Source organism: Pleurodeles waltl, chromosome 1_2, assembly GCF_031143425.1.
Source record: "Pleurodeles waltl isolate 20211129_DDA chromosome 1_2, aPleWal1.hap1.20221129, whole genome shotgun sequence".
NCBI classification, from domain to species: Eukaryota; Metazoa; Chordata; class Amphibia; order Caudata; family Salamandridae; genus Pleurodeles; species Pleurodeles waltl.
This window is the reverse complement of record NC_090437.1, coordinates 979404459-979420155: the sequence shown is the minus strand read 5'-3', so window position 1 is coordinate 979420155 and position 15697 is coordinate 979404459. Positions and strand designations below refer to the sequence as shown.

At 43.9% G+C, this 15697-nt stretch overlaps 1 protein-coding gene across 2 annotated transcripts in view; it reads left to right on the top strand.

The window, feature by feature from the left end:
* The window catches only part of DCUN1D4 (defective in cullin neddylation 1 domain containing 4), a 227473-nt gene that overhangs the window by 35648 nt on the left and 176128 nt on the right, over positions 1-15697 (top strand). For both annotated transcript variants that reach the window (XM_069201468.1, XM_069201476.1), the window contains one exon: positions 9343-9413. In XM_069201468.1, the coding sequence (XP_069057569.1) occupies positions 9343-9413 (71 nt within the window). The remainder of the gene's footprint in view (positions 1-9342; positions 9414-15697) is intronic.

Here is a 15697-nt window from a genome sequence, read left to right as displayed (position 1 = left end):
ACTCCTAATAGTTGTGCAAGCATATCTTACACTACTACCAGGTTCCATAACGGGGTGCCACAGCTGACTTGGGTATAACTGATGTATCAAATATTTAAATTTTTCTCTTGTCGAGCAGGTAATCAAACCACATTTCTTTATTCACTCTAGTTCACCCCGGATATGTTTGAAGCTAAAAGTGGTGGCGCAGTTGGTTCGATTTCAATTGCATTTTACATGTAATTTTGATGTTTATAGATGACCCTTCCAAATGTAATGTAGCAATGATTGGAAAATCCTTCTGGAATTCTGGCACTCAAATTTGAGGAAAAAAAAGTCGTACCAAGAAGTGGAGACCCACATCAACATTGGCGGTCCTAAAACTGTTACTCCTTCCTCACCTCCCCCATAACGAGACTTGGTAACAGTAAAACCGGTTGCTTCCGATCCACATCTTAAGATGTAAATTACTTTACAGCATCCAATTGTGCAAACTCCTCCTATGGTGGATTGGTGGTTGTGGTATTGGTGACCGTTGCAAAAACATGCTCGTTGTAAGTGCGAGGGTCAGGGATCCAATCTGTTTTTCTAAATGCACTGCACAATGCCAAGCCCATTTTGTTGTCTTTAGCTGCTTGTATGCTTTTCTGAAGTACTGACATACCTTATCAGTTGCGTCCCTCGAGATTCAAGTTGTAATTTTAAGCTACCTTGTAGGATCAGTCCTAAAGTCAAAACGGGACAAACATGGACACTTTATTTTCCTTATTTTACATCAAGTAAACGTCTAGCAATTCTTAAATGCAGACGTATTGGTATATTTTAGTGCTTTAGGGCCCCCCAAGGGATTATTCCTACTTATTGTCTGTGGCCTTTATGTTTTCCCACAATTAGTTACACTGTTCACCCTTTGTATTTATTCTTGATACGCATAAGAAAAGGGCAACTTGTTGTGCGGTAGTAAAATATCACGGTACATTAAATTCGATATTACCCAGTGTGTGACGTTGCAGGATATTGCCATCTATTATAAGAGACTTGTGCGAATTTAAACTGACCTGTCCTTAGTTTATGTTTCTCAAATCTCTCGAATTAAATCTATTTGCAATGCTGATGAACCCATTCCGGAAAATCGCGATCACTATTGTTTTCAATGTCTTTGCGTTGTGCCATTAATTCTCTCCGTTTTTTCTCAGAATAATATTTCATTTGGCCAGTCACTGTTGACACTCGTAGTTTATCCAACTAATGGCATTGTCAGCACAAAGAAGTGCAGTGCTTAGCAGGCCTTATTTCATTTTGTTTGAAAACGCGACCTTTCAAGTCTTTTAACCTAGCCTGCACGGGAGACCAAACTTCTTTTACTGTTTGAAATAGAAACGTAGTTCACCAATTTTGAGCACACCTAACGACTTTAAAGTTTTTAATTAGTTTTATTAGTCAAGAAGCTACTTCTGGAGACCTGCTTGTTAAGCTAATTCAAAATACCCTGCTGCATAGCAGTAAGTCTAGGAATTGTAATGAACTCCAGTGTGTTTGTCCCCAAAATGAAAACTTGACCATAGCAGGACTGACTATTGCAGATGGCCATAGATTCTATGTCAGGGCCGAAGCTCCGATTATGCTTCTCTTTCTATGCTTTAATTTTTCAGCAGCCAATCAAAACAAGGTTTACAATCAACAACACATCCTATTACCCTGTATATATTACATGACCAACCATAGAGCCCTCGCCCTATATAACTTTCATGAGGCATAAAGCCTCCTTTTTCTTTGCTGCTCCGCAGCTAGTTAAGTACTTCATTTATTAATATGTGCCATGTTTGCATGCGCTTTTACTTTTAGACCTTAGGCTCTTTCAGGCACGTGCATACCTCATAGCGTTGCTCCGTTCTGATGCTCCGCGACTGGTTAAGTATCACATTTATTATTATGTGCCATTATTTGCATGCACTTTCACTTTTTAACCCTTAGGCTCTTTAAGGCACTTGTGCACTTCATAGCGTTGCTCCGTTCCAACGGGTTTTATTGTGGTAAGTGTTTATTCTCCCCGCGAGGGAAACATCCTTTTTTATGACTTTCTTTTTTCGAAATTCGTGGTTAACGAAAGCGCAACAACGCTTTTTTTAACCACGACTCCGTTATTTTGTGCCTTAATTACGTATGTTCTGAACAACGAACATGCGTGGTTAAGGTACAAAGAAGGGAGTTGGCGAAGGAGGACGAGGCAGGTGAGAAGGGGTCGACTAAGGTAAGTGGTGGGTTTAGGTTTTGGGGTTGGGGGGTGGGGCGTTTTTGGTTTTGGGGGTTAGGGGGTTTTAGGTTTTGGGGGGGTGGGGCGTTTTTGGTTTTGGGGAGGGGGTGGGGGTTAGGAGATTTAGGTTGTGGGGTTCGGGGGGTGGGGCGTTTTTGGTTTTGGGGTGGGGGGTTAGGGGCTTTTAGGTTTTGGGGTGGGGCGTTTTTGGTTTTGGGGAGGGGTGGGGGGTCAGGGGGTTTTGGGGTGGGGCGTTTTTGGTTTTGGGGAGGGGGTGGGGGGTCATGGGGTTTTAGGTTTTGGGGAGGGGTTGGGGGGTTAGGGGGTTTTAGGTTTTGGGGTGGGGTTGGGGGAGTTGGGCGTTTTTGGTTTTGGGGAGGGGGGGTGGGGTTAGGGGGTTTTAGGTTTTGGGGTGGGGTTGGGGGGGTGGGGTGAGGGATGTAGGGTGAATGGTGCCTATTACTAATGCTTTTATCAGGAATGCCTTTACAACGAAATATCGTTGTTAAGGCATTCGTGGTAAAATCATTAGTAGTAAGAATGAGGTCGGTGTTCCGACCTCGTTGTTAAGGCAGTAGTTGTTTTTAAAGTCGTTGTTTCGTCGTACAATCTCCCCGCGAGGCTCACTCACTGCCTCGCTTATCTCTTTGTGGAGCGGGATATAGGAGAGCGAGGATGCGCATTATCCGTAATGCACTGTCCTCTTTCTGTTTCTGGTGCTTGGGGCCTCGCGCGCTCGGCTGGCTTCTGTCAGCAAAGATTGAGTGCATATGAACACAGGAGAGATGCGTGTTATGGTCTCAGGCCCGCAGCTGTTTGGCTGTCCGTTTTACACCCGGTTGTGCTTTTTCCTGGGCTGTAATAATAAGAATTTAGGGCTCCACCTAATATTTTTTGCTTAAAGGCAGGTCTCCCTCCAACCTTTATTTTTCTTTGTATTTTGACACCCATATCCTTGGATGTTCCTTGGATTATTCCTGCCTTGAGGGAAATTTGTTAAATATTGCCTCCACACTTCGATTTGAAGTTTATTTGTTGGCAGAAGCTCTCTGCTCCCTGAGATCACTGTACTTGCTACTTTTGTGCCCTCTTCTTCTATTATGGCTGGTTATGAGGAGGATTGTGGGAAGGTCTTTACTTTGACTCTTTAGGGTCCTTCGAAGAAAGACCTTGTCTATGCACTTGATGCTGGACTGTGCCACCTAGTCAATGTGGTCTTGGCTCAGGTTATCCCACTTATTACGCATCACTCATTGGGCTTCGCTAAACAACAGGCAGGCTCCCTAATACTGTGTCTTGCAGCTACGATGATCTTTCCTTTTCTCAAGAGCCCTCCAACTCAAATTCAGATACTAATCCCAATGTGGCCGATTTTGAACAGTTGGTGAGGTCCTTGGCTAAGGACTATGACTATTCCTCCTCTCAGTCCATCCCCAGGGAAAGTGCTTCTTCCTTGCAGAGCCCTGAGAGGGAAACTGAACCACCCCCGTAAACGGAAGATGAAATCATGCCACTCTGTCAGCCTCGCAACCTGTGTAAGCCCTCACTTTTGAGCCAGAGGATATTTTACACCCTAGGTCATCCTCCTGGACCCCTCCATTTGAAGTGGCGGAATATGTGCAAGCTCACATACGTCATAGTTTTGACAAAGATGTTTAATCCTGTCTGAGATCGGAGTGCCCCAGACCTTATTCCTCTTTGAAGGTCACCAAGACCTCTCCGGTGACCTAGCTGAAGACATTTTCTAAAGACCGTAAGAAGGGTATTGACTGTGCATGCCACGGTTGTCAAGACAAGCTCTCTGATGTCTCAGGCCCTCTCACAAAAATTCTAGAGTTGGGCTTTAAGGCCAAGGAATCTGGTACGCCAATTAATCCTGAAGTCCTAGTGGGATGGGCTCAATGGTCTTTATGCTTTCTGTGTTTCTCTCCTTATCATGTCAGGGACCACTTTTTGGTTTTGAATATGCTTTCTGGGGAACGTCAACTGCACCATTTCTAGGGAAAGCCGTTGTTCCATTCTGATTAAAATGGACCCAAAATTAACAGACGTGGCTTCTTCAGAGTCCGGACCCTTGTCTCAAGGGTTACTCTCCGGAACTCCTTTTCTCAAGTAATTGTCAAAATTTGCTGCCACTTATGCGAACCTGGATAAAGCCCATGGGTCCATTATGATAGTTCTTCGCCCCCTTTTTACCTGGGCTGGATGCTTTAGAGGACGAGCCTTTGGCCGCAGCTACTATCAAGGTCCTCCCAGAGGCTATTGTCATTAATCCAGAGGCTGTTACCAGATTTCCTCCTCCATCTTCTACCCCTCTCAGCCCCGAGCTGGCCGCAACCGTTTCCAAAGAGGGAAATCAGAGTCTCCCAAGCCTCCTATCAGGACACCAGTTCTACAGGTGAGTCCTTTCAGATGGAGGTTTTGGGGGCAGGACAGCATTGTTTCTACACAATTGATGGAAGATTACATAGGACTCCTGAAAGTGATTCAGTGTATCAAGTTGGAATTTTACGATTTCCCCAGTTCAGAGTGTTTTCCCTACAGAGATGTATTTTTCCCTACAACATCAGGAGTTCATCTCCTCTGAAAGTTTCTGATCTTCTTGTCAAAGGGGCAATAGTGGAAGCTCTTCCTCACCCTCGCGGTTTCCTCAGTACCATCTTCCTCGTGGAAAAGAAGGGTGGCGGGTCCCATTTGGTTCTGAATCTAAAGGATTTCAATGACTGGATTATTGTATTGCCATTCCAAGATGGAGGGCATCCATGTGTTAAGAGATGTCCTACGGGAAAAGGATTGTATGGTCCGCATAGATCTAAAAGATGCTTACTTGACCATTTGTATTTTTCCTCCTCATAGGATGTTCCTGCAATTCCTTTGGCGGGGCCTCTGTTACAAGTACAAGGTTCTCCCCTTTGGCCTATCTTCGGCCCTTTAGGGCTTCACAAAAGTGATGCGTCCGATAGCGGAATCGCTTTGAGCCAAGGGTGTTTATCTGATAATCTATCTAGACGATATCATCATCATCATGGCCCAATGCCCCCTTCCAATCCTGACTCACCTGGACTGGGCAATTTCTCTTCTTCAGGACTTCAACTTTATTGTCAAAAGTCAGAAATCCATTTTGATTCTTTGCCGGCGGATGAAATTTCTGGGATTTCAGGTGGATTCTGTTATAACTCAATTGCTTTTTTTTCCCTTTCAAGATACTCAACATAAAGAGAGAACTGAAATCGATGTTGTCCAAACAGACGGTATCTTTGAGATGCGTAGCGCGTATGTGGGCCTGCCTTCGTCCTCGATTCAGGCTATTTCCCGGGCCTGTTTCATTATTGGGCCCTTCAACTTCTAAAGATTTCCAACCTTCAGAAAGGTCTCAGTTACTCTGCTTTTATTCCTCTATCCTTGGAAGCCAGTACAGAAATCCACTGAGGCTAGCACACATAGATGCCTGAAATGGCAGAGTGATCTTTGCCCCTTCTCCAGAGATCATGATTGAGTCCGATGCCAGCCGTTGGGGGTTAGGGAGCCTGATGCGGCTTGATATCCACAGAGGGCCGTTGGTCCAGAGCGGAACTGGACTTGCATATCAATTGCTTGGAATTCTTAGTGGGCGTTTTTGCGATCCGCAGCCTTTGCCCGGAGAAGTCGAACTGTTGCATCCTCCTTCGGGGGGACAACATCTCTGCGGTGCGGTGTGCCAACAGATTGGACGGGATGAAGTTGCGCCTTCTTGCAGAGATTGCCATGGACTTCTGGCATGTTTGCCTCCATCATATCTGTGGTTGCGGAATATCTCCCGTGTCGGAACAAATCAGTGTTGGATTGGCAGTCTTGCCACCTTAGAGCCTTTAGCGATTGGAGGTTTCATCCAGAAGTCTTCCATTCCCTCCAACACCTGTCCTTCTCGAACACCTTCTGATCTCCCTGGGTCTTCCTCATACTCTGGTTCAATCAAACAACCTCTCCCTGGTGGCATGGAGAAGTTCAGGGAACAATGGTCCCTCCCAGGACTTTCGCACAAGTCTACTGACTTCATCGCCCAGGCCTGGTCATCAAGCATGCACAAGCGGTACTCTTCCATTTGGAAGCGCTGGTGTAATTGGTGCAGTGAGCGGGGTGCTGATCCACCTTCAGTAGATTGTTCTTTAGTTCCAAATTGTTTGTCTTCATTGGCGGCAGTGGGCCTATAGGTCTGTGAACAATTACAGGTCAGCCATTTCTGCGGGTCATTTTCCTATTGATGGCAAACCTATAGGCAAGTTCCCTACTGTGTTCAAACTGTTGCGGGGAATTCAGGTTTCCAACCTTCCTCATACGTTAGTCTTCCCTGTGGGATGTAAATATCGTCTTGCGTTTCTTGGACTCCTGGTCTGCAAATAAATATATTTTTTGGAAACAGCTTTCTGCTAAGCCTACAATGCTTTTGTGTCTGATATCATGTAAGCGAGTTTCTGATGTGAAGGCCTTGGATTTGTCGGAAAGAGGTTTTTTTTTTCCTCGAAACGGGGGTGTCATTTTCCATATCTCTCCGTACCAAATGTAATACTAGGTCGGTCTCCTATCCTAGTTTCCCAGATAAAACCACATTTTGTGTGGTGCAGTGTTTAAAGGAGTACAAGGCGAGTACTGCTAAATTTCATACTGACGGGTAGTATGTTGTTAATTTCTTTGCAGAAACCTTTTTGCCCAGTCTCTTCAGCCACGTTGGCCAGATGGATGCGGTGGCTGCTATGTGAAGTAGGTATTGATATGTCTAAATTTGGGGCTCGTTCTGCAAGGGTCGCCATGGCATCTAAGGCTTTTTCTTCGGGTTCTCACCTTGAAGACATTTTAAAGGTGGCTGATTGGTTGTCCGAATCCATATTTAAGTCTTCTTACTATAAGCCTAATATGGATATCGCTTCTGTGGTGATTGATCAGCTTTAAACTAGCATAATCAGAGCCTCTGTCCTGACTTAGAAAAAAACATTTTCTAGCATTCATGTCAAGAATTTTTCAGTTCTATTAAGGACACGGAGGTAAGGAATATCTCACCCTACTGTATGTCTTATGAAAGTTGATTTATGCATTGTTTCACATGTGATGTTTATTCTCTCGATAATGTTGAATTGAATGTTCCTTCTTTGCCCTTCCTGATGAAGTTATGTTGAGGTTTTGAAGTTTTTTTGGACCAGCGTTTACTGCTAGGTTTATTCTTTCTCCTTAGGAAATAAAGATAAGTGAGCCTGAGTCTTCCTAGATGTCTCCGGCATGCTCTGCCTCTCCTGTCTTCTGGTATCTTTCCGTCCCTTGTCAGAGGCCTGTTGGATCCTTCACCCTGGCTTGGATCTTCTGCGCTCCTGCTGGAGTTCCAGTTTGGTTTGCAGTTTTATCCTGTCGTTACAGCGTTTATTGAGTCTGTTTATCTGAAAAATGGACTTAAGCAAAGAAAGAGGAGGCTTTATGTCTCATGGGAGTTATATAGGACTAGGGCTCTATGGTTGGTCATGTGATATGTACATGGTCATGGGATGTGTTGATTGTAAACTTTGTTTTGATTGGCTGCTGAAATTGAATTGAAAAATTCTTGGTGCGAATGCTAGAAATGTTTTTATTTACTGTGTGCGGTCACAGTAATCTGAATATTAACTCTTCCCTTGGACCAGAATATTCAGATCTACTCTATTCTAAATATATTAACTCTGAGCTTTGACCAAATATTTTTTTCCCCACAGTTTAAGACGATTAATACACGTAAAATAAACAGGTTTTTGTATGCATTAAAATCACAACCAAATCAGTCTTCTGAGGTGTTTGTGGTCTGCTTCCCATCACAGATCTTGTCCTTAGAAGTCCCAAACACTTAAAGCGTTGTTGAGTACTTTTCCTTGTTGATACATTTTTGAAAAACGTTGACAATGCTCAAAGGCACCCATAATTGTATATTAATTGCATATCTACACTGCTCCTACTTTAACAAGTCGCAGAAGTAGGTTTGTAGATGGGTATTGTGCTATTTTGTGGGTGTGCTGTAGATAGAAGAATTTATGTCATATGATTTACGTAGTGTCACCACTTCCTTCCATGTCATTTTGGACACTGTTTGCAGTCCTGAGCCTCTGTGTAACAGTCTAATGAATTCTGGGTTTTGCAGTCTTGTGTTTGCTTCCATTGAAGAAATGAGATCCACGTACCTGAAATCGATGATTTTTAGCTGAAAGGTTTTGGGCCCTCATTGTTTATTCTGCATTTGATGACCTGATGTGATAATATGTCGTTTTTGCCTTGTTAGAATAATGGGCATATTACCGGATCTGCAATGTACGCACAGAGAGGGTGTTTTGTCATAACATGTTCAACCTATAAGTCTGTATCTTATTGCACTAACTATGATGGTTTGACAATTGGCCATTTGGCAAAGTAATTATTGGTTCATGTCGTTTTGGTCTTTTTTTTTTATATGCAATGCAGTTTATTTTCATATAAAACTCTGTGGAGGTGTGTACACACACATTGCCTCTGGGATAAGCCTGACTACTCTGGCCAGGCCACCAAGCAGGGGTTAACTTCGGAGTGTAGCTTCCGTACCCTGACTAGAGTGGTGGGTTCTGCCTAGCTTAGGCGCGTACTATAGCCTACCAGAAACCCCATTTCTAACAGATGCAATACTCACCTCCTCAAGGACAGAAATGGAGAGGAAGACATTTTTAAAAACACTTAGGCCAAAGCCGAAAGAAGTATCTTTTTAGACTTTCAAAGAAGAAGTCCCATTGTGTGTTGCTGTCTCATTGTAGTTCTCATAGACGTCTTCAGTTAAACACAGCACCTACTATCTGCTTAATGCCTGCCTTACAACCACCTTTAACACATTATATATGACAAGAAATGTTCCCAACAAGTTGTCAGGTGGAAACTACTAAATTAAAATGACATATTTTGGAATGCTATATTTCATTTGCCAGATTCTGCATAGTAACAGAGCCTGAAAATGCAGTGAAGGCTTTCCATTTGTTTTGCTGTTGATCACTGTTACAAATGATTGTCTTAGCAGTATGCATTTATAAACCTGCTTCTTATGATTATTGTTTGCATATATGTTTTAACAATCTCTAAATGTTTTTCCTCCACAGATTTTCAGTTGAACTCCCATCTATCAACACTGGCCAATATTCACAAAATCTATCACACCCTCAACAGATTGGTAAACCAGAATTACGCTAACCCTTCACCTCTGCCAGCCCTTGTTTTTTTAAACAGAATAATCTGTAAAGTGTGATTTGCATGTTCTGGGATAATACCTTCTATTTAAAGCAAACAATATCATACCCCTATATCTCCTTTTCTGCCATTTTAAAATGAATCAGTGTGCTTAAAATGCAACCTTGATACACTATAAGAAAATACATCCTGATTAATGCCTATTATTTTGTAACCTAAATCGTGTTGTATTTCTAGTTCATAGCCAGCATAGATGCATGTAGCGTTAGTACCAAATAATGCAAAATTATTTGTTGTACTTTTACACTGTTTGTTTTCTTCAGATATTATAAAAGCATCTAAATGTTGCTGAGTGAGTCGATTTTGATTACTATTAAAGTTTTGATTTTCTAGTTCTATAGTGAATTTTGAGTAAGGAAAGTTAAATCTGAAATACTCAGTTTAGGAGGGAGTTTAATAAAAGAGAAACATGGAGATGCATGAACCTTAATACATTAGGTTTATATAACTACAGTATGAAGCCAGAGGCCAAGCCAGTTTTATAAAACGACCACCATACGGGGCACATGGCATCAATATATTGGAGAGTGGTTGTACTCCTTTGTTGAGTGTTGTGGGTATCAGAGTACAAATGTTATTCATTGTGTACAGTACTAGGTACAATTTACTTTTGGGCAGTGTCTTACAGTCTGGTCCACACAGATAAGCTGTTGTAAGTTTATAAATATCATATGAAGTAACTTTAAACAAAAAAAGTTCAGAAGTCACGATGAAAGGTATTTTTGAGTTAAGTATCTTTTAAACCCTTACTTAGAAAATAAAGGGTTAAGGGGAGCCCTTGTCTAACAAAAATAGTCTTATCATGAATGGCCACTAACAGTAGCTATACACCAAGAATTGTGACTAGGTAACCTCAACCTATGGACCTTCAATAGCTGAAAAGGTAGAGGTGAAATCATTTGTCTTTGATGCATTCCAAGTTGTTTTCTGTTTTTTTAACACTTAAACTAGTTTTAGTGCTGTAATTTGAGAACAAATGAACTTATACAGCGCAGTACATATTAGGAGATGGGCATCTTCAAACCCATACATCTTCTCTCCACTTTAGCTCTCCTCTGACCTCTTCTCACCTCTTATGAAGAAACTGATTCATAGATATCTGACACAGCCACTTCCCACTTTCTAATATCTCACACATCTCCGCCTCAAGATGGCTATCTTATCCATCCTGTTGCTTGACTCAGCCTCCAGAACTGCCACAGAAAGGAGCAGTGAAGGTTTGAGACTTACCTTGGGCCCAAGCTGTTGTTTCTTTTATGTGAGAAAGTCTAATTTACAAGGTTGTTTGAAATTTACATTTTATTTTGGAGGACTATTGTCAACTATTCCATAGCGTAGAGATTCCAAAATGTACTCCACCATAACTTTAACATCAACCTTTCTGGGCCCTTCTATCAGGGCTAATGTCAACCTCACAGTGAATTATAGATGTGATATGAGCCTCCCCATGGGTGTCACCAATAGATACATACCCTCCTCATCTAATTCCCCCGCCAACACCACCAGAGGGTCAGTTGAAAGCTGATCATTGGTGATCTTTCTGATTTTCTACACTACTTGGGCCCCTAAACGTTTTGTACTAGAATATAGGACCACCACATATGAATATATGTGCCTTCCCCCCTCACACCATCACCATGAAATGCTAGAGCTCATACATTGCTTTCTGTTGGTTGGATCTACGTCATGTACTACCTGAGCATTATTTTGTAAACTATTTCCGTGTATGAAAGACAAACGGAGAACCTAGCCATGCTTTTTCAGTGCAGGTACTCTCAGGTAGCTCTAGCTCTGGATCCATATCTTCAGACCACAGTTCTGCACATAGGGAAAGTTTGCAGAGAGTCTTTTCAGGCAGTCCATTCGATTGTGTGAACGCTTTCCCTGACTTCCCCTGGTTAAAGTTTTCTTGTAATGTGGCCAGTTGTCCGATCCCCATTCCCCTCCTTCCCCGCCACTTCCTGTCTGACCTCTGGAGGGCACACCCAATATGTGATTCTATAAAGGTCACATGGCCTGAGAAGGAATTCATTACTGTATTGGTCTGGCTTTTAAAGATTATACCTTAGATAGCATGCCAGATGTGCCCCTCAGTCCCTTTCTACCCCCAGTTCCGCCCTCCTGCCATCTCAAATTTCCTGTATTAGGCAGTCCTAGTAGGAAATCCACCTTCCCTTGATCAGTTTGAGGGGGAAGGGGTATGTAGTGGCTTGGTGAGACCTTACAACTCCTGTCAATAATATAATGTACATCTAGAACAGGGCCCACAATGTTAATGCGAGCAAGGTGGTAACCGCAACAGAACTGATGGGGGAACCCTACATACACTAAGGTTTATCCCCAGGTTGAAAAGACTTTGTGAGAGCTCAGCTTAATTGTGTCACCACTATATATCTATAATATCTGGACCCACAGGTCCTCTATCATATTGTGATCTGTACAGGAGGGTTATCACCACCTTGGGGGCTTTTTGTTCCATAAAACAGCTTCTTCTGAATAGTTTGCAGGATTTCCCTGGGAAGTACCACTCAGTGTGCTTACTGTACTCAAAAGTTGTGGCATAAAAGTTATTTCTGTGCTATTGATCTAACCCAACCAAGAGATCTTCAGCTTCCCTGTACTATATAGATCCTTCAACAAAGTGTCCAACAGAGATGGGGTGTTCGGTTCTTGTGTGGCGTCAAAGTGACTCCTATATACTCCACACCCTTTAAAGACAACTGAAAGCTGTGCTGCCAGTCTATCCTCTCACTCTCCTCCTTATAGTGTCCTACCCCCATTGCTATGGACTTACTATAGTTAATTTTGAATCCTGAGACCTTCTGGAACTTCTCCTGTTCCTCCAGGAGTCTATGCAGAGAGACCACAGGATTAGTGAGGAAACATAACACATACCAATTTATTCTGTTGCTCTGCTACTATAAGACCTGTGATTTCAAGGTTATGATTTAGCTTTTGGAATAAAGGTTCCGTTGTCAATGCAAAGTTTGAAGGAGGCGTTGGGCACCCCTGTCTCGTGCCCCTTGTCAGTGGTGTGGTGTAGGACAACTGGGCTTGTACACAAATGTGTGAGGTTTCCTTAACATTTTCCAGGACCATAGCACAAAAGTTAGGGTCCAAGTCTGCCTTGGTCAGAGTCTTTTGTATAAACCTCCAATGTACTTTATCAATCGCCTTTTCGGTGTCCAGTGAGAAAAGGACTAATTGTTTTCAAGATGCATTATCAATCAGAATGTGGACCAAACGAGTATTATCCTGTGCCTATTTGTCATGAGCAAAATCTGCTTGGTGGGGCAGACGTCTCTAATTCTGTTAGTAAGAATCCTCAAACATTTTAGCATCACTTTTTAATAAAGCAAAGAACCTAGATGCCCCACAGCTAGTAATCTTTTTTTTTTTTTTAGTATGACTCATCATTGTAGGCGTGACCCTGTCTGTATCTTCGAATGTAGCAAATAATTTACATGGGGGGTAATCAGTAAGTCTGCAAATCTCTTGCAAAAGGAATTGGAGAGCCCATCTAGCCAGGGAGGACAAAAATGTTCATCATCAGTCAACTTTATTTCAGTTCGAAAAACCTTGAAGGATGGGTCTGCTGTGCCATCTGGAATGATTGTAGAGCGCTGAAAATTAAAGAATATCTCAACAACACTTGCTGCCTTATCAAGATAAAAGTGAATGAGTGCATAAAAATACATATAACATTAAAAACATAAAGAGACAACCTTAAGACATAGATTCTCACCAACATACCTCAACCAAATGTGTGAATTGGTCGGGGAGGGCAAATTCAAAAGTGCTTGCTACCTCTTTAAAATGCAGAGTGCTTAAAAGTACATAAACCATAAGGAAAACACTGCCTTATGCCAATACATTCTACCATTTTTATTCCTTGAGTTATTAAAGGAAGCTGTAGGCAAAACCCCTGGCACTAAATTTAATAAATAGTGCTCTTGGGAACGGGACATTAACATATTCCAGGAATTCCTCGAATTGTGGGTCACATTTAAAGGACAGATAAGCGTCTGTCAGACTTCTCGGAACAACAGATGAGTCTGAAGCAAGAAACAGTGTTCCTAAAACAAGTTTTATCAGTTTCTCAGGCAGAGTTGTGTATTTTGGTAGGATGCAGCCAGTATTCGCTTATTCCTAACTTAGCCAACCAAGCTTATCTGATAGAGACTACTAGCTGCAGATTCCTTACCTTTTGAATTCCCTGGCATCCGCTTTGCATCTGGAATTTTTTGCTGAGCAATCCCCTGTGCTCGCCATCGGATGGCGTCGTTCGGCTCCGTGTGGCGTCGTTGGAACCATCTGTGATATCCCTGTTGCCTATAAAGGCACCACCCCGGCACGTGTATGTCAATTATTTTTCTTCCGGGCCGCTTAAGTGCAGGTCTGGGATTGAGCTACCCTCTGCCTTTTTCGACCCTTTTGTCAAAGAATTTTCGTCTGTGCGAGATGTCATCAAGGATGATGTGGTTCAAGCCGTGAGGCGCCTACCATCACGCCATGTCGGTGACAGACCCCACCAGGTATGTCTCTGGTGCCTCAACAGAGAACACGACTTGAAGTCGTGCTCCAACTGCCGGGCCATGGCCCCAAAAGCTTTGAGTGGTCTCTGAAGCTCATGGCGGCCCGGCAGTTGACTTCGGTAGGCGCGACATCAAGGAGGAGGTTGCGGACCCGCTCCAGGAGCCCCAAGTCCTCTTCTTCTAATTCGAGGCACTTCGGGCACTCTGAGAAGGTGCACAAAAAGAAGTCGTCCAAGCAGAGTTTGACTTTGCCACGCCCGTCAGCTGGGGCCCCATCGGGTTCGAACGCCGGCGGCTTTGGCCTCCGTGCCGTTGGGAACCCCGGTATCTGATATTCGATCCTGACTGACACCAGTTCCACACACTCTGCTTCCTCCAGTGTCGATTCCGAAGTCAACACTCTCCCCACCAGTGGTGTGAGCCCCATCCTTATTCCGGGTGATCCGGAGCCGCAACGATGTCGTACAATGCCGTTTCCAACTCGGATGGCGCAGACAGGGCCCAGATCAGTGCCTGAGACTAATTTTAAACAGTCAGGCATAGGTGAGGAATGTGAGGAGTCTTGAGGATCCTTTAGAGTATGGCTTGGGGCAGGACTGGTATGAGGATTTAGGGGAAGCCAGTGGACTGGATACTTATCCAGATACTGGCATGCTCTCAGCTCCTTCTGTGGCTACGGAAGAGGAAGCTTTTTATGCCATGGTGGTGCGTAGAGCGGCTGAGGTCTTGGACCTAGAGTTGCCTACGGTGCTGGTCAGGACTAACATACAGAGGTGCTTCAGCTGGGGGCTGCTACATCGGAGCTGATGTTACCCTTCAAAGAAGCCCTTACTGATGTCCTGCTGGGGATGTGGTCCAAACCCAGCACAGGGGCTCCTGTAAATAGGACAATCGGACGCTGCCTTCAACCAACTCCTACTGACCCTAGTTTCCTCACCCAACACCCCACCCCAGAGAGCTTGGTGGTCCAAGCTGCTACTTCCCAGGGTGCCTTCCTTTACGCTCCCTCAGATAGGGAATCCAAGAGGCTGGACCTACTTGGGAAGAAGATGTTTCCTTCCTCCAGCCTGACATTGAGGTCCTTAAACACCTTGTGCCTACTGTGCTGTTTTTCCCATATTTTCTGGGATACAGTGGCACAGGTGCTGCCCCAGGTCCCGGAAAGCATATAGGACACTTTCACTGAAGCTGTCAAGGATGGGAGAGATGCAGCCAAGGTTCCGTTTCAGTGTGGTTTGGACACAACCGACTCGCTGGGCAGGGCGATTTCATCAACAGCGGCCCTTGGTCGCCACACCTTGCTTCATATGACTGGCTTTTCGGGGGATGTCCAGGCAAACCTGATGGACATGCCTTTCGATGGCTCACGCCTTTTTGGAGAAAAGGCAGAGTCGACGTTTGAACGGTTCAAGGACTCTTGAGCTACGACCAGATCCTGAGGCCTCTCGGCGCCTTCTCACTAGTAGTCTACATTTCACCCATTTCGAGGCTTCGGAAGGGGCGTGATACCACGCCGTCCACAGGCCAGCCATCGTCCTCTATCATCACAGCATACAGTGCGAGGACAAGGTCATGGTACCTTCAGACCCAGAGAGACTAGCCAGAGGTCGGAAACCACCCAGCCCCCCTCTTGCACAGCGCCCAAGACCTCCTAGGATGGTTCTGCAAGACC